Source organism: Lepus europaeus, chromosome 12, assembly GCF_033115175.1.
Source record: "Lepus europaeus isolate LE1 chromosome 12, mLepTim1.pri, whole genome shotgun sequence".
NCBI lineage: Eukaryota > Metazoa > Chordata > Mammalia > Lagomorpha > Leporidae > Lepus > Lepus europaeus.
The window spans coordinates 57,877,266-57,903,096 of NC_084838.1; the positions used below are offsets into that span (position 1 = coordinate 57,877,266).

The window sequence follows — 25,831 nt, forward strand, 5'->3', positions numbered from 1 at the left end:
TCACTGAAAATGCCTTCTAATCCTTTCTCTCTCTCCATGCCTTCAGGAATTCCTAGAACCCGAATGTTGTTTTTTAATAGTATCCTGTAGATTCCTGACAGTATTTTTTAGATTTCTAATTTCCTCTTCTTTTCTTTGGTTTGCCTGTTTCCTTTCCTGTTCTCTGTCTTCTAATTCCGATATTCTCTCTTCTGCTTTGCCCATTCTGTTTTTAAGGCTCTCTAATGTGTTTTTCATTTGATCTATTGAATTCTTCATTTCATTATGGTTTCTTGTCACTATCACAGTTTCTTGTTCTACTAGTTGTTTCATTTCATTTTGATTCCTCCTTAATATTTCATTTTCACGAGAGAGATTTTCTATCTTGTCCATGAAGGATTTCTGTAGTTCAAGAATTTGTTTTTGAGAACTTTTTAATGTTCTTATCAATTTTTTGAGATCCGCTTCTTGCATTGCTTCTATCTCATCATCTTCATAATCTTGAATTGGGGTGTCTGTTTCATTTGGGGGCGTCATAGTGTCTTCCTTGTTCTTGTTACCTCGGTTTTTGCGTTTGTTGTTTGGCATGTTGGAGATATTTGGTTTCTTCACTGTGGTGTTTTTTCTTGTTACACTATGGCTCTATATTAAGTGGACTGTCTGCTTTCGGTGGAGCCTTAGAGGCTTGAGATGAGTGTGGACTGAGAGCTCTGTTTGGTTCCTCAGGGTTGAGGGTGTGTCAAAGATGACACTCCCAGGTTAGGTGTGGCAAATCTCTCTTTCTTTCTTTTTTTGATTCAAAAGGGAAGTAATTCCGCACAGCTGAACATAATTGGAGGTAGTTAGCAGGCGAATGATATACCCACAGGAGCCAGAGATCGGAAGCTCTTTCCCAAGGACCACACCAAGCCCTCGGTGTGGGCTCCAATTCTCCTGCAGTCTCCCACTGGGTTGCCAAGTTAGATGCTAATCTCCTGTTATTTCACCCCTCCCCACAGAGTCAGGTTTTTCTGCTAGGCTCAGGGCCGGTGCAGACCTGAGGTCGCCCTGCTTATGATGTATGTCAAAATGGCGCCTGCTCTTTGTCTTGCTAGCCTTTGAGGGGTGAGCGGAGAGAGAGAAACTTGTGTCCGTATTAGTCACTTTTTTTTTTCCTCTCTCTCTCTTCTAGTTAGCCTGGTGAACTTTTCTCCATGGAGTTTCAAGCCTCGTTCCCTCTAGTCTCCTCTTTCCGCTTTCCAGCTGGTGTCTCGGGCTATTGAGGTTCGGCTCACCTCGCGTTCCAGTGCTGGTGTGTTGAGTCTGCCGCTGGTGTCCCGAACTTGGGCTCCCACGCTCTCCGTGCAGATCCACTGTGAATCACTAGTTCCGGAAGTGTTTCCTCTGCTGTTTCTTCCCCTACTCTTCCTTGACCCTGCCGTATCTCCACTTTTATTAAACTGTCTCTCCCCCAGACTAATAGTGTGCTCGCTTCCTATTCCGCCATCTTGCCCGCATTTTCATCATATTGCAACTATTATGGGAGACAGTAATGGTGATTCCTCAGAATCCTAAAACCAGACATGTGATTTGATTTGATTCAGTAATCCCCCCACCACACACACACAATGGAAAACTACTCAGACATAAAAAAGAATGAAATTCTGTCTTTTGCAACAAAATGGATGCAACTGGAGACCATTATTTTTAGTGAAATAAGACAGATCTAAAATGACAAATATAGCACTTTCTCTGATTTGTGGTAGCTAATATATAGAGTTCAAAATTTTTTTAATGTACATGAGTGAAATTGACATCTTGGGCTTGATTACTATTTATAGCATTTTTTTATATTCCTGCTGAACAGTGCTCTTTCTACTTTTTACTTGTTCAAATTTTATTTAGTGGAATATTAAGCCTGTAACTATAAAGTAAATTAAAAATCATAAAAATTAAAAAAGAAAGGGAGGCAAGTATTATTATATTCTTAGAATTGTAATTATGAACTACATGGAATCTGTTTACTTTAAATAAATTAAAAATTGTTCTAAAAATCACTTTACAAAGAAGCCTACATACTTCAGACATCACAAGCAAATTCACTTTTCTCCCCAAGTTGTTGCATGACCACTAATCTACTTTCTGCCAGTATAAATTTTCTTACACTGGGTATTTCTCATAATGGTTTTTTGTGACTGGCTTCTTTCACTGCATGTAATGTTTTCAAGGTTCATCCATGCTGCAGCATATATCAGTTATTAATTGCTTTCTATGGCTGAATAATATTTCATTGTGTGTATGTACCATACTTTACCTACTCATCAACTAATAGACATTAAGATTATTTCAACTCGTTGGTTACTGTCAACACTGCTGTCATAAGCAATGTTGCCTTCACACTTACTATCTGCTTGTGCACAGCCTCAACAAAGCCAGAAGCAAGAGTTTAGACTTCCATATTTCTTTCCTGAGCATGCACACTGCTCTGTGAATCCATGTGACCTCCAGATTCATAGGAACATCACAGTCTATCAAACTTAGGGATATCTCATTACCCAGATTTTCCTTTTAACGTTTTTGTTAGTAAACTGTTTGGCCTAAACTATCATCAATCCCTTCAGAGATCAGAAGTTTAGCTCTGGCCTATAATTGATTGTGATGCAGCACTCAAACCATCTCCTGCCAGAATGAAGGCTGCACATGCTGAATGAGATCAGAGTAATCTTTTTAAGTGAGTTTCTCCCAAGGAACTACTAGAGGTTAAATATGACAATTATTTGGAAATGAGGTCCTGAAAGATCTCCCTTCTGCTGTTTCTCATTTGCCAGGCTGCCTGGGGGACACAGACTCTTGTTATTCCAAGCTACCACTGAGATAGAGAGTGGGAAAGGGAATGAGGCAAGTTAAAATGCCACGAGGTTTGCTGTTCTTATTGAGACTCAGCTGTTCTTCCTGGTGTGTGTATGGGTGGTGGAGGGAAGGGGAGTTTATCCTAGATATTTTCAAGCCTTCAGTTATTTTCCAGAGTTGTGGAGAAATCAGAAGTGTCCCTAAATATGCTTAGAAAGATCTTAATAAAAGTTTCATAATTTAATGCAAATTATTTGATTTTTCTTTTTTAACTTAAATTTTTTTTAACTTTTATTTAATGAATATAAATTTCCAAAGTACAGCTTATTGATTACAATGGCTTCCCCCCTCATAATTTCCCTCCCACCCACAACCCTCCCCTTTCCCGCTCCCTCTCCCCTTCCATTCACATCAAGATTCATTTTCAATTCTCTTTATATACAGAAGATCAGTTTAGTATATATTAAAAAAGATTTCAACAGTTTTCCCCACATAGCAACACAAAGTGAAAAAATACTGTTGGAGTACTAGTTATAGCATTAAATAACAGTGTACAGCACATTAAAGACAGAGATCCTACGTGATATTTTTTTTAAATTAATTAATTTTCTATGCAATTTCCAATTTAACACCAGGTTTTTTTTTTTTTCATTTTCAGTTATCTTTATATACCAAAGATCGATTCAGTATATACTAAGTAAAGATTTTATCAGTTTGCACCCACACAGAAACCCAAAGTGTAAAAATATTGTTTCAGTACTAGTTATAGCATCACTTCACATTAGACAACACATTAAGGACAGATCCCACATGGGATGTAAGTACACAGTGACTCCTGTTGTTGACTTAACAATTTGACACTCTTGTTTATGGCGTCAGTAATCTCCATAGGCTCTAATCATGAGTTGCCAAGGCTATGGAAGCCTTTAGGGTTCGCCAACTTTGATCTTATTCCGAAAGGGTCATAGTCAAAGTGGAAGTTCTCTCCTCCCTTCAGAGAAAGGTACCTCCTTCTTTGATGGCCCCATTCTTTCCACTGGGATCTCACTCACAGAGATCTTTCAGTTAGGTCTTTTTTTTTTTTTTCCCCAGGGTGTCTTGGCTTTCCATGCCTAAAATACTCTCATGGGCTCTTCAGCCATATCAGAATGCCTTAAGGGTTGATTCTGAGGCCAGAGTGCTATTTAGGACATCTGCCATTCTATGAGTCTGCTGTCTATCCCACTTCCCATGTTGGATTGTTTTTTCCCTTTTTGATTCTATCAGTTAGTATTAGCAGACACTAGTCTTCTCTGTGTGATCCCTTTGACTCTTAGACCTATCAGAGTCATCAATTGTGAACTGAAGATGATCACTTGGACTAGTGAAATGGCATTGGTACATGCCACCTTGATGGGATTGTATTGGAATCCCCTGGCACATTTCTAACTCCACCATTTGGGGCAGGTTCGATTGAGCATGTCCCAAATTGTACATCTCCTCCCTCTCTTTTTCCCACTCTTATATTTAACAGGGATCACTTTTCAGTTAAAAGTTAAACACCTAAGAATAATTGTGTGTTAATTACAGAGTTCAACCACTAGTACTAGAACAACAACAACAACCACAACAACAACAAATACTAAAAAGGATAAAGTATTACATTGTACATCAACAGTCAGGACAAGAGGTGATCAGGTCACTGTTTCTCATAGTGTCCATTTCACTTCAACAGGTTTCCCCTTTGGTGCTCAGTTAGTTGTCACCAATCAGGGAAAACAAATGATATTTGTCCCTTTGGGACTGGCTTAATTCACTCAGCATGATGTGTTCCAGATTCCTCCATCTTGTTGCAAATGACCGGATTTCATTATTTTTGACTGCTGTATAGTATTCTATAGAGTACATGTCCCATAATTTCTTTATTGAGTCTACTGTTGATGGGCATTTGGGTTGGTTCCAGGTCTTAGCTATTGTGAATTGAGCTGCAATAAACATTAATGTGCAGACGGCTTTTTTGTTTGCCAAATTAATTTCCTTTGGGTAAATTCCAAGGAGTGGGATGGCTGGGTTGAATGGTAGGGTTGTATTTAGGTTTCTGAGGAATCTCCAGACTGACTTCCATAGTGGCTTAACCAGTTTGCATTCCCACCAACAGTGGGTTAGTGTCCCTTTTCCCCCATATCCTCTCCAGCATCTGTTGTTGGTAGATTTCTGAATGTGAGCTTTTCTAACCGGGGTGAGGTGAAACCTCATTGTGGTTTTGATTTGCATTTCTCTGATTGTTATTGATCTTGAACATTTTTTCATGTGTCTGTTGGCCATTTGGATTTCCTCTTTCGAAAAATGTCTATTGAGGTTTCTATTTTCAGTCTCAGATTGTTAGCTCTACCTACTTTCACTAGATTCTAACCTCCTGTTATTTCTCCTGACCAGGGTCAAGTTTTTCTTCTTGGCTACTCGCGGTTGCCACTTTACATATATAAAATGGCGCCTGCTCTTTGTCTTGCTCGGCTTTGTAAGGTGAGTGGATAGAGAGGCTAGTGTCCGTGCAGGTTCCCCTTATTTATTCGTTTTTTTTTTTTTCTCTCTTCCAGTCAGCCTGGTGATCTTTCCCTAGTGGGGCATCAGGCCTCGTTCTGCCTTTCCTCGCCAATGTCTCAAGTTTCTGAGGTTTTTGTCTTACCTCCCGTTCCCGCGCTTGCAAGATTCTGTGGCTCGGCTCCCATGGCTGGGCTTCCACGCAGTGGGCTCCCCGTACATCCTCTGTGTCACATCCACTAGATCCGGAAGCATTTCCTCTGCAGTTTTTTTCTTGAGTCTTTTCCTGAGGCTACGGTAATTTCACTTTTATTAAACACTCTTTTCCCTGACTATCGGTGCGTACCCTCACTATCCGCCATCTTGATTTTTCATGGAGTATAATTAATGGTTTAGAAAAATCTGTGGTTTCTTTGAGCCATTAATTAATACCCCTAGGGATTTTTATTAATCATTAGAAGATTAAATTCTGTACCTAATGTTACAAAAATATAATTTCCCAATAATTTTTTGAGTTTTTTCATTGACTTCATGAACAGGCAAATTTTCAAACTTCTTATATTAATATGATAAATTCTACATCATAAGTGAACTTTAAAAACATGGTAAGTAAAAGAAGCTAGTCATAATATGCTATGCACTGTATTATTTCATTTACATGACATGTACTGATTAGGTAAATCAAGAGAGAAAGTGGTTTCCTAATATTAGGAAAGGTAGGGGAACAGAGGGAGGACAGATAACTTTTTAAAAAATTCATTTTAAGATTTATTGATTTGACAGGAAGAGCAACAGAGAGAGGGAGAGACAGAGATCTTCCATTCTCAGGCTCATTTCCCAAATGCCTGTGATAGCTAATTCTGAAGTGATCTTGAACGTAGGGGGCATCTTCTGTTGCCCTGCCAGGAGCATTAGCAGGGACAGGGTAGGAAATGGAATAACCCAGACTAAAAGCAGCACTCTGATACAGGACATTGGTGTTACAAGTAGCAGTTTAAGTCACTGTGCCACAATGCTGGTCTCCAGGGTTTCTTTTTGAGGTGATAAAAATTTTCTAAACTGATTTTGAGATGTTTTGATGCTTGTACAACTCTAGGAATATTTAACAACTACTCAATTAAACACCTTGAATGAGAGAATTGTATAGCATATGAATTATATCTCAACAAAAATCATAATAAATAGTGCAAGATTTTAATATTCCAGTTATCAACTGATAAAGCAACCAGAGAGCAAATCAGCAAGGATACATAAGAGTTGAAATTCACCATCTGCCAACTAAACTGAACAGATAATTTGAACACTTAACCTAAGAACAGAAGAATACACATTCTCCAATGTACCTGGAAACTTCTGCAGCATTTGCCATTTGTTAGGCAACAAAGTAAGTATTAAAGCATTTTTAAAAACTAGGTTCATACTGCTCTGACCACAATGTAATGAAATTAGCAAACAATGACAAGAAGGAAATTTAGAAAATTCACAAGGGGCGGTGCTGTGGCTCACTTGGTTAATCCTCTGCCTGCAGCACCAGCATCCCATGTGGGCATGGGTTCTAGTCCCGGTTACTCCTCTTCCAGTCCAGCTCTCTGCTGTGGCCCGGGAGGCCAGTGGAGGGTGGCCTAAGTGCTTGGGCGCCTGCACCCACATGGGAGACTGGGAAGAATCACCTGGCTTCGGATCGGCATAGTTCCGGCCGTAGCGGCCATTTGTGGCGTGAACCAACGGAAGGGAGACCTTTCTCTCTCTCTCTCTGTCTCTCTCTCCCTCACTGTCTAACTCTGTCAAATAAATTTAAAAAAAAGAAAGAAAATTCACAAATATGTAGAAATGAAACAATGGGTCAAAAGAGGAATCACAAACTAGAGAATACATTGAAATAAATAAAAATTGACCACAATGTACCAAAACTTACAGGATGTACAGCTAACATGGTGCTTTGAGTAAAATCAGGCTTTTAAATGTCTTTTTCAAAATAAGAAGATTCCGTCAGTAATGTAAACATCTACCTTGATAGAAAGTGTAAGTAGGAAATAACAAAGTTAGAGATATAACAAAGATTAGAAAAGAAAGATATGAAAAAAGTAATATAAAACATTAGAGAAAAAGCAACAAAACTAAAGTTTGTTCTTTAAAAAGGTCAACTGTAGCAACTGTTTAGTCTCATGGTTAAAAATCCACATCCCACATTCAATGTCTGGATTTGGTTCTTGGTAATAGCTTAAATGACTGAATTTTTGCCTGTCAGGTAGGTGACCTCAATCCTGGCTAGAATTTATGGACATCTAAAGCGTGAACAGGCAGGTGAGAGCATTCTGTCTGTTTGCTTGTTTCTGTGCCTCTCAAAACAATAAATAAGAATCAATAACACTGACAAATATTTAGGTAGACTGTCCAAGAAAAGAGATCAATATTACTAAAATCAAGATTTAAGAAGGAGACATTATTAAAAACCTTATAACGAGCAGATTATCAGTGAATAATATTGTTAAGGTAGGCATATTCTCCAAACTGAACTACAAATTCAATGCAATCTCTACCAAAATCCCAACTGCCTTTTTGCAGAAATTGACAAGTTGATCTCAAATTCACACTGAATAATGCCAAAATAATCTTGAAAAACAATACAGCTTCATTTTTAAAGCTTACTACACACTTAAGAGGTATTAGGAATCTGTCATTCTGAAATAGCAGATAAGACACATGGACCAATGGAAGAGAATTGCAAGTCTAAAATAAACACGTACATCTAAAATCAACTGATTTTTCTCAAGAGTGCCAACATAATTCAGTGAAGAAATAATTTTCTTTGATGCAGACCGTGCTATGATAATTGGCTATCCATATGCCCCCCAAAATGACTTTGGAGTGCTATCTTATATACAAAATTAACTCAAAATGAATCAAAGAACTAATTTAACAGCTTTTAATTAAAAACCTCTTTGAAGAAAATGTACATATAAGAACTGAATTAGACCACAAATTCTAGATATTGTAATTCCTGAAGTGTAAGCAATAAAATAATATATAAATTGGGCTTCACCAAAATCATACATTGCTATGTATCAAAGAATGTTATCAATACAATTAAAAGACAGTATACATAATTGGAAGAAATATTCATGAGGCAAATACTGATAAGGGTCTTGTAGCCAAAATGTTTAAAAAACTCTTAATATCTAACAATAAAATGGCAATTTTAAAATTGATATAATGGTATGAACAGACATTTCTCTATGGATGACATACAAATGGCCAGTAAACACCAAAGCATACTCAAAAGTATTAGCAAAATGCAAATCAAAACCATAGTGAGATACTATGTTAGATAGCAGTAATCTGAAACGCACATCATGCTTGTAGGGGAATATGTAGTGAAATCTGAGCTCTCATACATTGCTAGTTATAAAATGGTGCAGGAGCTTTGACAGCTCTCCTAAAGTTTAAAGAAAAAAATTATCAGATGATTCAGAAATTCCACTCTTTGGTATATACTCAAAAGAAATGAAAACATATATCCATAGAAGAACTTCTATACAAATGTTTACAGTATATTACTCAGGATAGCCAAAAAGTGAAAACAGTACAAAATAAGGTGTGTGTATGTGTATATATATATATGTGTGTGTGTGTGTGTGTGTGTGTGTGTATAAAATATATTATGGAATATTATTAACAAAATGTAAGCAGAGGATATATATGTGGATGAATCTTGAAAATATTACACTAAGTGGAACAAGCTTGTCACAAAAGCCCACAAATTAAGTGATTCAATTTGTAAGAAATACTTAGATTAGGTAAATCCATATAGACAGAAAGTAGATTAGCAATTGTCAGGTGATCAGAAGTGGGTGGGATAGGAAGAAAATGCTAATAGGTTTCTTCTTGAGATGATGAAAATAGCATGGTATTGATAGTGGTGATTGTTACACAACTTTAGGACTAGACTAAAAATCACTGAATTGTACTATTGAAAAGGATAGATTTTATAGTATGTGAACTGCTTTCACAATTTAAGGACTTCTTCAGAAATCTAAAATACCTAAATCTTTTCCACTCTAGGTATACTATTAAACTTTGGATACAAAATTTTTTTATTAAAACTTTGGCCTTTTCTGTGAAGGTGCACATCTAAATCAAATCTAGGTACTGACATTCAAGATGTTGAACACATTACTGACAATATGGTGACAGAAGGGCATTAAGGAATAGGAGAAATAGAAAGAACAGGAGAAATAATTTAAATATTAGTTCATAATATGATGTGAGCAACTCTACCATTTGGCAATAAAGTATTTATAAAATCAAGTTGTATACAACCAGTAAATTATGGTTGTTGTATGAAATAGCAACAACAGAAGGAGTGATAAATGATAGCTTAAAAATCTTAAATCTCATGTCTCACTGATAGACTTACAAAAATTTAAGTCTGACAATATTAAGTATTGGCAAAGATATAAAGAAACTCACTCTAGCACTCTTGCAATGAGAGTAAAAACTGGTAGAATTTGGATAGCAACATGGCAAACAATAAAAATTTAATGTAGAACTCATATCCTCCAATAATTTTGTATCTGTAATAGGTGAGATGTGAGATGGCTAAAATTTAGTAATTTGGGGGTAGCTTCACTTGTTGGCTTCAGGGAAGAATGCATTTTAGAGTAACAACTCATTTTCTCATCTGTACCAGTCTCTGTAAAATGTCCATGAATTCCACAGTAACTCAAGTGTTTCTTATACCTCCTAATGTTTATAATGCAAGTAGTTGCAATCTCTGCTAAAAGCAGGTATTTCTTATTTGGTATACCAAATATGGTTCCTCAAGGGTTGAGAGAAAGGGAACAAGAATTTGATGCTAAGAAAGAAGGGAAAAAAATTTCATACAGATTTTTAGTTGAATTCCTAGTGTACCATTTTGCTATTTTTTCTCATACTATATATACTTTAAGGAATTCCAAAATATGTGATTTGCCCACTATTTTGAATCATTTCTCAGTGGAAAAACATGCTGCCTGTTTCTGTAATAACTGTGGCCTTCTTATACAATTTCAACCTGAAAGTTTCATAATTTACCTTTTACTAGTCATGACATGCCAGTGGCATGATACATTATTTAAGAAAAAAAAATTAGAGTTCAAATGTTTTTGATGTAGTAATAAGGTAGATATATTAAGGCTAAGATTTTTACCCTTTGTTCTTTGAAGATTTTTTTCACATCACATTGCTTTTTCACCAAAACAAACAAAAATCCCCTTAGGAATAGATAATCCATAATTCCATGGTAAAATATGAAATGGAAGATCAATTAACTAGAGAAGGAAGGAGTAAAGAAGGATAGTAGAAAGAAGAAATCCATGAAAAGAGATAGAGACAAAGAACTCAGAGATGATAGTGAAGGAAGAGAAAGTTTCAGCCAGTAAAAAAAAAAAAGAATAGGTTCACCAAATCCTCTCAGGAAATCTGGTTCGCAGACGGTGGCTGTGGTGTTAGTGAGTGTTTCCAAATTCTACCACACAGCGCATTTGCATCTGGTGTGACACTCCTAAATTTCCAAAGGCCAAATCTGTGAAGTACTCAAACTTTCAGGGTAGTTTTGATTTTAGATAAGGTTGGGGTACAAGGGTACTCTTAGGAATCAGACCAGACTATGATTCTTACTAGTAACTACTGTAACATTAACCCATTCCAGTGAGAACATTGCTAAGTACTATTTGAATCAAAGCAAAAGATACTAGAATTAGATAATTTGGGGGTAATTTAAAATTATCTGCAATAGTAACTTCAAAGTTATTTTCTAATACAACGAAGTGAATTTTTTTTTGTGTGAAAAAAAATAGAGTTCCAAAAAAATTGTTCCTTATACAAGCAAATACTTTTAAGAATGGTGATTTAAGGAATAATATTACCTTCTTCATTTGCTTTAAGGTTAATCTATGATAACCAGAAGTAAGGAATAATATGTCTAAAAATTATTGCATAAAACTCAATTCACTTGAATAAAAGGATGATTGATAGAAAAACATCAATTAGGACACACTAAGGTAGATATATATATTAAAATTTTCATATTTTCCACTCCTATTTACAGATAGTTAACTGAGAAATGTACTAGTTAAATAATGTAATTTACAATCACAAGTACAAAGTTTTAGACATGGTCAAATGGGAGTACTAAATGCATTTATGGAGCCTGATTTTCAAACTAGGACACACCACAATGTAGAACATAGAAAAATGCTAAAAATAAGAGAGAAACTAATTAGAAAAAGAATGCTAGAAAAATGTTTGTCTTTTAAATTTACTGTTTTTCTTCTTTCATGTAGGCTGCCCCTTAATTAAGAAATCTAATAATAAGCAAATTATCTGTTAACAGTGTCTGGAATTATTTTTAACATATATATATATATAATACAAATATGAACTAAACAACATATCTAAGAAAAATATTTACTTTTATAATATGTTCTATTATAATTCAATCTTAAAGTTTTCTTTACCTTTATTGTCTGTCTGCTTGTCTGAAATCGTTGATCAGATACTTGCTGCTGATGAAGGAGTTTTTCGTTCACTTCCTTATATTCTCTAACAGATAATTCTGCAGTTTTTTTTGCATTCTGAAGTATAGTGTTTTGCTGTTGCAAGGATATAATCCGTTCTCGTAATAAAATAAGATTACTACTTGATTTCTGGGCAATTATACCTCTGTACTTTTCTCTGGTGACTATATAAAAATAATGTTGTAGATGACATTTTAAAAATCTGCTTAAATTCAAAAAGACTTTTGTTAATTTCATATCAGTTCTTACCTCTAGTAGGAATTGTTGTATATGGGTTCTTTTGCATATTACCACTCTTCTTTTGAGAAGCTGGCTTTTTGGTATTCTTGTATGAAATCAGAAAAATTGGATTACTATTCAATAATAATGTTAAATGTATTCACATAATAAGCAATGTCTTTTAAAACATGTTTTAAAAGGTCTAAACAAAAAAAGTCATAATTGATACCAACAACTCACAAATGAACTTATCAAATATACAGTAAGGGTGAAAAAGTTGGCAGAAGATATTGATACAAATTCTACTCAAAAGTAGAAATTTAACCCAAAGACACTTATAAATTGGGTGTAAATAGCAATAACTTTCAGAGGTTATAAAATCTTAACAATGTTTCATTTCTCAAAACATTTCTGAAATGTCTCATTTGCAATTGCTTTCAGAGTAATTTCTATGGTGGGAAGATCACTTGGCACACAAACTCATATAAGACTTTAAAACTAAAAGACATGGTACCAAAGGGATGTAAAGGAACTTAGTCTGATTGTGCTGTTCAGAAGGTGGGCCTGGCCAGAGGTCCTTAGGGAGGTCTGTCCTTAGAAGGTAGTTCCTGGAGTCAGTTGGTGATTAACACCTGAGTCAGGCCCAGTCGTTCTCTCTGCTTCTTGCTTGCCACGTGATCCTTCTTCCACAATAACTCTATGAATGCCATCCACCACCCTCATCAGGTTCAAATCAATGCTGCCTGTTTGATCTTCTACTGTGAACCTCCAGAACCATGAGTCATAAAAAAATTCTTTCATCAACAGCTTATACCAGGTATTCTGTTGTATTAATAAAAAGCTGAATAACATAACTAGCATATAAGATAATTTTTACATGTTTCATGATTTTATTAAGATTCAGTTAGTATTTAAATGTCAGTCACATAAAGAGCACTGGGGGAAAAATCCAAAACCATTTCCAACTGAATTACTAATATCAAACACCAGACTTGGTATAAAATTACTGGACCTAAAATAAAAAAGAATTTGCCTTCTCTTTACAGTGCTGTAACTGAAACAGGAACTCAGAGAAATATCAAATGCTGAAATAAACTCACTTACAGAATCTTCCTATTGCAAACATTAAGGAAAATTCACAAACCAGAAATGGAAATAAAAGAAAAAATCAAAGAGACAAATAGGTGACCAGCAAAGTGGCAAGTAAAACATAGGTAAATTGATAACTCCTTCTGGTCTTTAAATTCTATTTAAATAGCAACACAAAATTCAGAGAGAAGGAAGGAAAGCCTAGTCCCCAAGATAGTAATGTTGAGGTTACAAAGCTACGCACTGTATCTATCATATAATTTGTTCCTTTTCATCGCTGAGTAGTATTCTGTGGTATAGTATACCACCAATGTATTTGTTCAGCTATTGAAGGAAATTCTGATTGCTCCTGGTTTTCAGATATTATTTATTTCTGTGGGATAAGTGTCCACAAGTAAAGATAGACAGGTTGCATGGTAAATTAGCTTTCTCAGAAAGTGCCATTGTTTCATAGAGTGCTATATTGTACCATTTTATATGCAAATTAGCAATGTATAAGAGACTGGTTTCTCTGTATCCTTGACAGCAATTGGTATTGCTAGCATACACTTATGTTAGCTGTTTTAACCTATGTGTAGCTCATCATGGTTTTAATCTGAATTTCTCTTATTGGTAGTGATGTTGAACATCTTAACACTTGCTTATTTCTTATACTTTTTTGATGAAACAGCTGCTCATATCTCTTGGTCATTTTCTAATTATACTGTCTTTTTATTATTATGTTTTAAGAGTTCTTTATATATTCAAGATGCAAATCTTTTATCAGATACATGGCTTGTAAGTATTCCCAAATTGTGGCTTGTTTTCTCATCCTCTAAATATGGTTTTTCACAGAGAAAATGTTCTCAATTTTGATGATGTCCAATTTATCAATGTGTAATTTTACTGAATCAAACTTTGATATCATGTCTTAATTATCTTAATCCATCCATAAATCATGAAGAATTTCTCTTACATATCACTACAAAATTTTTCTTTTAATTTAACATTTTACATTGATACTGTGGCTTATCTCAAGTTAACGTTTGTATAAGGTATGAGGTATGCCTTATACTTTGGTGTAGATTCCTTTCATTTCATTTATTTATTTTTCTACACTTGATCTTAGCCAAAAGGCCGAGAAGCAATCATTTATTTTTCTTAGAGACTCACAATTACTGTAGCAAAATCTGTTGAAAAGACCGTATTTCCTTTAATTAATTGCTTTTTCGTTGTTGTTAGATTGATTTTATTTATTTGAAAGGCAGAGTTACACAGAGAGGGAGAAACAAAGAGAGAGAAGTCTTGGGGCTGGCGCTGTGGCATAGGAGCTAACGCTGCCGCCTGCAGTGCCGGCATCCCATGTGGGCACCGTTTCAAGTACCTGATGCTCCACTTCTGATCCAGCTCTATGCTGTGGCCTGGGAAAACAGTAGGAGATGGCCCAAGTCCTTGGGCCCCTGTACCTGGGTGGGAAGACCCGGAGGAGGAAGCTCTTGGCTCCTGGCTTTGGCTCGGTGCAGCTCTGGCTGCTGAGGCCAATGAGGAGTGAAACACTGGATCAAAGACCTCTCTCTGTGTAACTCTTTCAAATAGATGAATAAATCTTTAAAAAAAATAACAGAAAGAGAGGTCTTCCACTGGTTCACTCCACAAATGTCCACAACAGCCAAATCTGCTCCAGGCAGAAGCCAGGAGTCCAGAGCTTCTTCCAGGTCTCCTTTGTAAATGCAAGGGCCCAAGCACACAGGCAGTCCTCTGCTGTTTTCCCAGTTGCATTAGCACGGAGCTGGATCAGAACTGGAGCAGCCAGGACACAAACTGGGGCCCATATGAGGTGCCGGTGCTGCAGCAGGCAACTTAACCGGCTATGCCAGAAGGCTGGTACCATGAAATGCTCTTACACTTTTGTCAAAAATCAGTTGTTGATAATTCCATAGATACATTTTTGGATGATGAATGCCATTTTGTGAATAATAAAGCTTTCCTTCTCTCTTGTTATCAGTCTTGACATCCAAACCAATTTTGGGTGATAAGTACTGTTGTCAACTTCTGTGAGGCAAATATTAAACTGTTACTTAGTTTTTCAAATTAAAATTGACATTTGGATTTTTTTTTTTACTATTTCTGTGCTGAGATTTTCTATGTCTTTCTTGAGATGTACTATTTTTTTTTATTTGTGTTAAGCTTGACCATATTGCTACTGAATCATCTTTATGACAGGTGCTTTAAAATGCTTCACATGTGGTATAGCGGGTAAAGCCACTGTCTGCCATGCCGACATCTCATATGGGTGCCAGTTCGAGTCCTTACTGCTTCATTTCCAGTCCAGCTCTCTGCTAATGGCTGTTAATGGGAAAGTGGTAGAGGATGGGCCAAGTGCTTGGGCCTCTGCACTCACATGGGATACCTGGAAGACGCTCCTGGCTTTGGTCTGGTCCAGCTCCACCCGCTGCAGCCATTTGGGGAATGAAGCAGTGAGTGGAAGATCTTTCTATCTCTGTCTCCCTCTGTCTCTCTCTGTAACTCTGCCTTCCAAATAAATAAATATTTCTTTAAAAAATGCTTGCAATATAATTCCAACATCTGTCATCTTGCTGTTGGCTTCTGTTGATTGTCTCTTCTCACTCGAGTGAGAAAAATATCAACTCCATTTGTACAAATAAAAGACAGGAAGAGGCAATTGGCTAAGGAATTCTAAATGGCCAAAAGCCACAAAAAAGTAGTCAACACCCTGTTAGTTCTCAAAGAAACTTAAAGTAAACCCACAGTGATATACCCAAAATATACAAAAAGTGTGAAAAAGACTAATAGATCCTAAAGACTAGTAAAAACTTCTATTGCCTGCTGGTGGGCACTACAAAGTGGTATAATACTTTGGAAAGGCCGGCGCTGCGGCTCACTAGGCTAATCCTCCGCCTTGCAGCGCCGGCATACCGGGTTCTAGTCCCGGTCGGGGCACCGATCCTGTCCCGGTTGCCCCTCTTCCAGGCCAGCTCTCTGCTGTGGCCAAGGAGTGCAGTGGAGGATGGCCCAAGTGCTTGGGCCCTGCACCCCATGGGAGACCAGGATAAGCACCTGGCCCCTGACATCGGATAAGCACGGTGCGCCAGCCGCAGCGCGCCTACCGCGGCGGCCATTGGAGGGTGAACCAACGGCAAAAGGAAGACCTTTCTCTCTGTCTCTCTCTCACTGTCCACTCTGCCTGTCAAAAATAAAAAAAAAATACTTTGGAAAGTAGAATTTTCAAGCAAAATCTTAGAGATACACAAGCTAAGGTTCAGTCAGTCTATTCATAGGTTCTAAAGTAGAGAAATGTATGCACTTGTGCAACAGAGACATGCAGAAAAATGCCCACTGCAGCATAATTTGCAAGAAGTCCAAATTGATGCAACCCAAATTTCAACAGCAGACTGCATAAACAGTAGTATATTCAGAGAATGAATTTTCACTACATATGCAATCATGAAGATGAATTAACTCTGCCTAGAATTTAACAAACGAAATCAAAACAAAAGATACACTGTGTAGATTCTATAAAATCTACAGACCGGAAAATTAACCAAAATGTTAGGGGAGGTATAATATCAAGAAAAGTAAGAAGTGATCACATTAAAGTCAATATAATGAATATATTTGAGGTTAGTGAGAGTTTGTAATACTTTCTAAAAACACTTTTACAATTTGAATTTTATTAAAATTTAATTTGTGATTTTCAACAATATGCATAAATCTAATCAAATATCAGTCTTGTTATATGAATGAAGTTATGAGTTATTTGTATTTTAAAACTAATTAAACTAGATATAAATTATTACAGCTAAAGAAAATTCCCTACCAAATAATATTGGGCAGAATAGATGATTTCTACAAAAACCTATTTACCGTATTACTCAATTAACAGACTCTTAGCAAATAATTTTGGTCTGAAATTTACTGTGCCTAACAAAAATAGACCTTTGTTCCTTGATTATTTTCTCTGATGGTCTGGCTAGACTTCAAAAAAATTATTTGGTTTTAAAAGAATCTTATGGTTTACTTCAAGGAAAACCCAATTTTTATCACAAAATAAAATGAGCTTTCTTCACGTTTTCACTGTTTTATGTTGAAAAGGTAAATAGTCAGGGTCATGATGTATCAGTTTTAAGAATTATTGAGGAGCTGGTGCTGTACTGTAGGGGTTACAGCTGTCTCCTGCAGTGCTCCACTTCCAATCCAGCTCCCTGCTAATGTGCCTGGGAAACCAGTGGAAGATGCCCCAAGTCTTTGGAACCCTGCACCAACATGGGAGACTCAGAAAAAGCTCCAGGCTCCTGGCTTCAGATCGGCTATGTTTCTCTACCTTGGCCTCTGCCTCTGCCTTTCAAATAAATAAATAAATCTTTTATTTTTTAAAAAAAGAATTATTTGGCTTTCCATGCCAAAATACTCTCATGGGCTTTAAAGCTGGATCCGCATGCCTTAAGGGCTGATTCTGAGGCCAGAGTGCTGTTTAGGACATCTGCCATTCTATGAGTCTGCTGTGTATCTCGCTTCCCATGTTGGATCGTTTTCTCCCTTTTTTATTCTATCCGTTAGTATTTGCAGCCACTAGTCTTGTTTATGTGATCCCTTTGGCTCTTAGTCCTATCATTATGATCAATTGTGAACAGAAATTGATCACTTGGACTAGTGAGATGGCATTGATACATGCCACCTTGATGGGTTTGAATTGGAATCCCCTGGTATGTTTCTAACTCTACCGTTTGGGGCAGGTCCGATTGAGCATGTCCCAAATTGTACATCTCTTCCCTCTCTTATTCCCACTCTTATATTTAACAGCGATCATTTTTCAGTTAAGTTTCAACACTTAAGAATAACTGTGTATTGATTACAACCAAAATGACTGGATTTCATTGTTTTTGACTGCTGTACAGTATTCTATAGAGTACATGTCCCATAATTTCTTTATTGAGTCTACTGTTGATGGGCATTTGGGTTGGTTCCAGGTCTTAGCTATTGTGAATTGAGCTGCAATAAACATTAATGTGCAGACAGCTTTTTTGTTTGCCAAATTAATTTCCTTTGGGTAAATTCCAAGGAGTGGGATGGCTGGGTTGAATGGTAGGGTTATATTCAGGTTTCTGAGGAATCTCCAGACTGACTTCCATAGTGGCTTAACCAGTTTGCATTCCCACCAACAGTGGGTTAGTGTCCCTTTTCCCCCATATCCTCTCCAGCGTCTATTGTTGGTAGATTTCTGAATGTGAGCCATTCTAACCAGGGTGATGTGAAACCTCATTGTGGTTTTGATTTGCATTTCCCTGATTGCTAGTGATCTTGAACATTTTTTCATGAGTCTGTTGGCCCTTTGGCAAAAAAAGAAAAAAAAAACAACCTAAATGAAAGCTCTTTGTGAGTGAGATCCCAGTGGAAAGCACAGGTCATCAAAGAAGGAGGTACCTTTCTCTGAAGGAAGGAGAGAACTTCCACTTTGACTATGACCTTGTCTAAATAAGATTGGAGTTGGTGAACTCAAAAGGCCTCCATAGCCTTGGCAACTCATGACTAGAGCCTAGGGTGATTACTGACTCCATAAACAAGAGTGTCAGTTTGTTAAGTCAACAACAGGAGTCACTGTGCACTTACTCCTCTTGCAGGATCTCTGTCCTTAATGTGCTGTACATTGTGATTTAATGCTATAACTAGTACAAACAGTATTTTACACTTTGTGTTTCTGTGTGGGTGCAAACTGTTGAAATCTTTACTTAATATATGCTAAACTGATCTTCTGTATATAAAGAGAATTGATAATGAATCTTGATATGAATGGAAGGGGAGAGGGAGCGGGAAAGGGGAGGGTTGCGGGTGGGAGGGAAGTTATGGGGGGGGGGAGCCATTGTAATCCTTAAGCTGTACTTTGGAAATTTATATTTATTAAATAAAAGTTAAAAAAAGAATTATTGAATAAATTGTATTAGATCATAAATTTTTCAAGATTTAAAAGTACAGTGAGTAGTCAGACAGAAACAAGTAATTTAAATTTTAGACTAAGTTACTGTATCATCACAAAAGCCAACAAGCAAGCAGTTTTTTCACTTGGTATATTTCATTTATCTGAAAATAATAATAACCTAAAGGACACATTTATTTATATATACTGAGGTATAAATATCTTAAATTTGTTTATGAGAATAGTGTTTATTTCAATCTATGAATGCTGAAAGATTCTATGTAACAAACTAGTACTTGAATATTACTGGAACATGGATATGTTCATTATATACTTCAAAGACAATTAAATCACTATCAACATTTACTTATTAAATCATAAGATAAAATGAAGAGCATAGCTTACAATTAAGCAGAAAATATTTTGAATACCTTGGTGGTCTTGCAATCCATACTTGAATGTGCTTGTACTATTTCTTTTCCTTGTATTTGTCTGTCTTTTATTTGGTCAGTTTCCTTCTGGTCTCTTCCATCTTCTATAGGGCTTATTTTCTGAGTTGTTTCCACAGTAATTGTTCCCAAACTTTGAGAAGTCTGTGTTTCAGAATCACTGCTTTTGGGGAAACAGAAATGGAGTCACCAAACCCAAGAAGAAGAGTTGTTACACGCACGCCTTTTTATTTCAACACCAAATAATATTATACCATAGATTTTCATATAGTATTTTATTTAACAAGGGCATTTATTGCTTCTCAATGTTAAAAAAGGAAAATTAATTTAAATATATGATTACAAAATCATAAAATATGATAGATTATATAGATCAAATCTCTACTATCATTAATTCTATAGTATTTTTAAGTATTGATTTGGAAAATACATACTTTACTTTCTGAGCCAGACCAGAAAGGCTTGATGTTTCTAATAGAAAGTTTTTCCCTCATAAGGAATAAAATTCAGATATCTGAAGCTTCATCCACTGATTCCAGTATCATCCCTAAGGCCACTCATTATTCAATAAAATACTAAGGGACAAAGCAGTAATGAATAAAATGGGGGGGGGGATTTCCTGCCTGCATGTTAATTTTTTACTAATAAAGGTGCACAAAACAACTAAAACATACAGTATCTTAATAATGAAATCCTACAAAGGGGGAAAAAAGCATTTGACAATATTCATAAATACCTTCAATCAAAAAGCTTACCCAGGTTATCCTACCAAATAAACACTTTCTTAGGATGTCCGAACTGAAAATCAAGAATCCAGATTAGATTTCAGCATAAAAGAGCTAGGTGCCAATTCCAGAAAAGACCAGACCAGAATTTATGAAGGCTTTAGGATCAAGGCAAGGCCACAGCCCAAATCACCTTAAGAACAGGTTCAAAGTAGAAAAGACAGGGTCAGCTCTGTCTGACTTGCAAGTTAAGCCACCAGTTAGGATGACCACTTCTTATTCCAGCTTTGTGCCAACACAGACCCTAGGAGGCAATGGGTGATGGCTCACGTAGTTGGGTTCTTATTACCCACATGGGAGTCCTGGTTGCATTACTGGCTTCTGGCGTTGGCCTGTTTCAGCCTGGCCATTGCAGGCATCTGGAGAGTGAACCACAGAATAGGACCTCTGCATGTGTCTCTCAATCTTTCTCTCTGCCACTCCAAAAATAAAAAATAAAAGAAGGAAGAGAAAGACTGTGTTGCAGTAGCTACTACTCCTCTCAATTATATACCCTCATTAAGTCATTTAAGAACTTTTATCCTAGAAGACAATTTGCTGTTGTGTGTTCCTGAGTCAGGAGCCCAAATTCCATTGCAAAATCAAAGATCTAGAGTTCATGACCATAAAATAACAGAATCTGATATATCCTTAGAACAAGATCTCTAAAATATTTAAAGGTACAGAACACATGTAAAATGGCACCAAGTTTCCTAGTAAGTATTATTTCTGTGGTACCAGAACATGGCGGATACAGAGAAAATTCACTGTGTCTGATGATCAACCTGGGCCCAAAACTCTCTCACAGTCTTCCTGGGAATCTACCCTTTTACTGAGAATGTAAGGTAAGCCTTCTGGAAGTGGAAAATTGAACTTCAGGAGGCAGAGGCAGCTATAAGAGCCCCTCACAGCCCTATTGAGCCACTCTGGTTTCAAATTTCAGCAGACATTGAGATAATGAAAATAAATTTAGCAATAATCATTTCAGAGTCATCACAGAAATGATTGATTCAGGTAAAAATCCTCAATTGCTGTTCAAACCCTAATGAGAAAGCCTGACAACATCCCGTAACACTTCACCAATGGACTGAATGAACATAGGAACAGAGGAAATGTAAGCTAGCCTAGGAAATATTTAGAGACTACATTTCCTCAACAGTTCATTCTGTATGGTGCATATGCTATGGTTTGTACAGAAAAAAATATATTTAGAGGTCTGTCTGTGCCTAAGATTATGTCTATTTTTCTTACACACAATAGGATTTTTAAAAACTGAGGTAAAAGGTACATAACAAAATTCCCCATTTAAATCACTTTAGGTATATAATAAGTGGCACTGACTACATTCACATTGTAGAGGAACCATCAACATTATCCATCCAGAGCTGTTTTCATTTCACAAATTTGATACTCTATACCCTATCAGACAATAACTTCCAATTCTCTTTCTCCCAGCCATTGACAATCACCCTTCTACCTTCTTTTTGAATTAAACTGTTCCAAGTACTTCACGTAAGTAGACTCATAAAATATTTGTCATTTCGTTTCTGGGTTATTTCATATGGCATATGAACCTGAATACTTCCTCCATCACAGGAAAGATACAAACACCCAACTACAGGAGGCCCTTAGGACTCCCAAATGTACAAAAGGTCCTCACCACAGCATATTACAGTCAAATTATCAAAAGACTAGCACAAGAGATATTTCTAAAAGCTACAAGAGAAAAGCACCAAGTCTCATTAAAATGGCAGCAGATTTCCCATTAGGAAACTTTCAGGTCAATAGGTAATGGAATGGAATGTTCCAAGTTGTGAAGAAAAAAACCCTGACAAATAATACTATACCCAGCAAATTTGTCTTTCATGAATTAAGGCGAAATAAATACTTTCAAAGACAAGCAAAAAATGAGGGAATTCATTACCCCCACATTAGTCTTCTAAAATATTTTCACATAAGTTCTGCAATTGGAAAGTTTTTTTAAAAATGAAAGTATTAAACTTATGAGAAATAGAATAAAAGAAATTGAAACCAACAGAAGTTTTTTTTTCCTATCGTTTTTAAACAAAAGATTTTTATTTATTCATTTGAGAGGTAGAGTTATAGACAGGTAGAGGGAGAGACATAGGGAAAGGTCTTCCTTCCGTTGGTTCACCCCCCAAACGGCCGCAAGGGACGGAGTTATGCCGATCCAAAGCCAGGAGCCAGGTGCTTCTTCCTGGTCTCCCATGCAGGTGCAGGGGCCCCAGCACTTGGGCCATCTTCTACTGCTTCCCCAGGCCATAGCAGAGAGCTCAATAGGAAGAGGAACAGCTGAGACTAGAACCGGCTCCCTTATGGGATGTCGGAGCCACTAGCGGAGGATTAACCTACTGCACTACGGTGCCGGCCTCAATGGAAGTTTTAAATACAGGCCTAAATCTTTACTTATCAACAATAACCTTGAGGGAGATAATATTTACACTAATGGATAAGACATTGATAATATGCCCATATTCCATATTGGGGTACCCAGGTTTGACATCCCGGTCTAGTTCCTGACTGTGGCTTCCTGCTAACGTAGACCCTTAGAGGCAGCAATGATGGCTGCAGTAATCAGGTTTCTATAACCCAGTGAGAGACCTGAATAACATTCCCAGCTCTCAGGTTTAATCCTGCATCATGCCTTGGCCCTTGTGGGCACTGAGGGAGTGAACCAGTGAATTAAAGTGTTCTTTCTCTCTCTCTTTGTATCTCAAATAATATAAATAAAATTTAAAAATAATAATCTGAGTGCAAACAGACTAAATTCTCCAATTAGAAGATACATAAAAATTGAAAGTCAGAAGGTGTAAAAATATATTCCATGCAAAAAGAGACCACAAGTGAGCAGAAATAGCTATATTTATCTCAGACAAAATAGGCTTAAAGACAAATGCTGTAAAAGGATACAGAGATCACTCACTGAGAGACAGAGAGAGATCTTCCATCTGCTGCTTCACTCCCAAAATGCTACTCAGGGCTGGGCCAGGACAGGATGGAGAATTCAACCTAGGTTTCCAATGTGAGTAGCGAAATTCCAACTACTTGAGCCATCACTGTCTGCCTGAAATTTAAAAAGCTGAAATGGAAAATGGAGCTAGGACTTCAACCTAGCACTCCAATTTGGAATGTGGGTTTTTCCTAGTCCCGGTTGGGGTGCCGGATTCTATCCCAGTTGCCCCTCTTCCAGGCCAGCTCTCTGCTGTGGCCAGGGAGTGCAGTGGAGGATGGCCCAAGTCCTTGGTCCCTGCACCCACATGGGAGACCAGGAGAAGCACCTGGCTCCTGCCATCGGATAAGCACGGTGCGCCAGCCGCGGCGGCCATTGGAGGGTGAATCAACGGCAAAAAGGAAGACCTTTTTCTCTCTCTCTCTCACTATCCACTCTGCCTGTCCAAAAAAAAAAAAAAAGGAATGTGGGTTTTCCAAGTATGATACTAAACTTCTACCTTAAATTTTATCAACCTTTTAAGAGCTAACATCAGTGTTTCAAACTATTGCAAAAGGGAGGGAACCCTTTTAAACTCATTCTGAGGTCAGGATTATCCTGATTCCAAAACTAGACAAAGATATGACAAAAATGAGAACATATGCCAAAATCCATTATGGACACAAATATAAAATTTCTCAACAAAATAATGGAAATCTATTTCTACAAAATATTTAAAAAATCACTCACTATAATGAAGTGGGATTTACCAAAGGAATGCTAGGATGTTCGAGCACACACAGATTAATAAGCATAAAACATCACAAGCCGCTTCCCATATCAGAGTTTTGGTGAAAGCCTTAGCTACTCCACTTCTGATCCAGCTTTCTGCCAATGCATCTTGGCAGACGGCAGATTATGGCTCAAGTCCTTGGGATCCTGCCACTGATGTGGGAAAACCAGATGAGAGTTCTGAGCTCCTAGCTTTGGTCTGGTCTAGCCCCAACTATTGCAGGCCTTTGGGGAATGAACCGGTGGATAGAAAAAATCTCTCTCTTTTTCTATTTCTCTTTCTCTCTCTCTTGTTCTTGCTCTCTCTCCTAATATAAGCTGATAAAAATAAATAATAAACATTTTTAAAATCACATGACCAGAATTAAGACAATAATCATATGAAAATCTCAAAAGATGCTGGGAAATCAGTCAATAAAATACCTATTTAAAATTTTAAAAAAATTGATCAAAATAGGTACAGAAAGAACAAACCTCACCATAATAAAGAATATATATGACAAACACAAAGTTTGAACAAGGAAAAGCAGGAAGCATTTCCTCTAATGCCTAGAAGTAGACAAGAATGTACACTCTCAGTGTTTTTATTAAATATAGTATTAAATGTTTTAGCTAGAGCTATTAGGCAGGAAAAAGAAATAACAGGCAAACAAATAGTAAGGGAGGAAGAGTTCAAATTATTCCTCTTTGCAGATGACATGATTCTATGTATAGAAATATTTAAAGACTCCAGCAAAAAACTATTAGAAGTCATAGACAAACTCAGTAAGACTGTAGGAATAAAATTAACATATACAAATCAATAGCATTTTAAAATCCCATAGCAAACTCTCTAACAAAGAGCAATTCTATTCGTGATAGTATTAAAAATGTATTATTCATTGGAATAAATTTTAAAAAGCATGTTAAATACCTCTATAATGCAGAATTATAAAACAGTTACTAAAGAAATTGAACACGATAAAAAATGCCTAGAAAGATCCTCTACGTTCATGGATTAGAACTAATATTATTAAAATTTCCATATTACCCAATGATTTACAAAATAAACATAATCCCATCTGTGTGATTATTCACCAGACTAGAATAAGCAATTCTAAAAGTTATATGGAAACACAATTGATTCCCAATAGCCTAAGAAGTCTTGAACAAAAAGAAAAAAGCTGGAGACATCAAAACACTTGATTTCAGGACATACTACAGAATTATAAGGACCAATAAAGCATGGTTCCAGCTAAAAAGCAGATACATTGACCAATGGAACAAAACAGACACCAGAAATGAACCCACAACTCTACAGTGATATGATTCTGGACAAAACTGCCAAAAACATGCAATTGAAGCAGGATAGCCTCTTCAATAAATGGTGCTGGGAAAACTGGATATCTGCATACAGATGACTGAAGTTTATTTCCCCTGAATCCAACTCTCACACTAGAAATATCAACTAAAAATGGAAAGAGCTAAATGAAATATCTGAAGTTGCACCAGTAGTTGAAGAAAACATAGGAGAAAGATAAGACCATACACCAAATGCACAGGCAACAATAGCAAAAACTAACAGCAATATAGCAAACTAGAAGCTTCTGCAAAGCAAAGGGCATGATAAACAAAGTGAAGGTGCACAACCTGCACAATGGGGGAAAATATGTGCAAACTATTAACAAGCAAAGGATTAATATCTAGAATATATAACAAACTAAAACAAATCTCAACAATAAAAAAACCAGTTTTAAAATGTGCAAATGATCTGAATAGACATTTTCAAAATA

General features: G+C 36.6%; 1 protein-coding gene and 1 pseudogene across 10 annotated transcripts in view; both read right to left on the bottom strand.

Annotated features, from left to right (window-relative positions):
* The window catches only part of LOC133771829 (endophilin-A1), a 717,118-nt gene that overhangs the window by 406,449 nt on the left and 284,838 nt on the right, over positions 1–25,831 (bottom strand). For 6 of the 10 annotated variants that reach the window (XM_062208166.1, XM_062208165.1, XM_062208163.1 and 3 more), the window contains 3 exons: positions 19,536–19,716; positions 12,135–12,210; positions 11,826–12,049 (listed from right to left, as the gene is read on the bottom strand). In XM_062208166.1, coding sequence (XP_062064150.1) covers positions 11,826–12,049; positions 12,135–12,210; positions 19,536–19,716 — 481 coding nt within the window. Of the gene's footprint in view, positions 1–5,105; positions 5,621–11,825; positions 12,050–12,134; positions 12,211–19,535; positions 19,717–25,831 lie in introns of those variants that run through there. The other 4 variants (XM_062208164.1, XM_062208174.1, XM_062208171.1 and 1 more) reach the window with 3 other exon arrangements.
* LOC133772134 (U2 spliceosomal RNA) lies at positions 14,179–14,321 on the bottom strand (annotated as a pseudogene).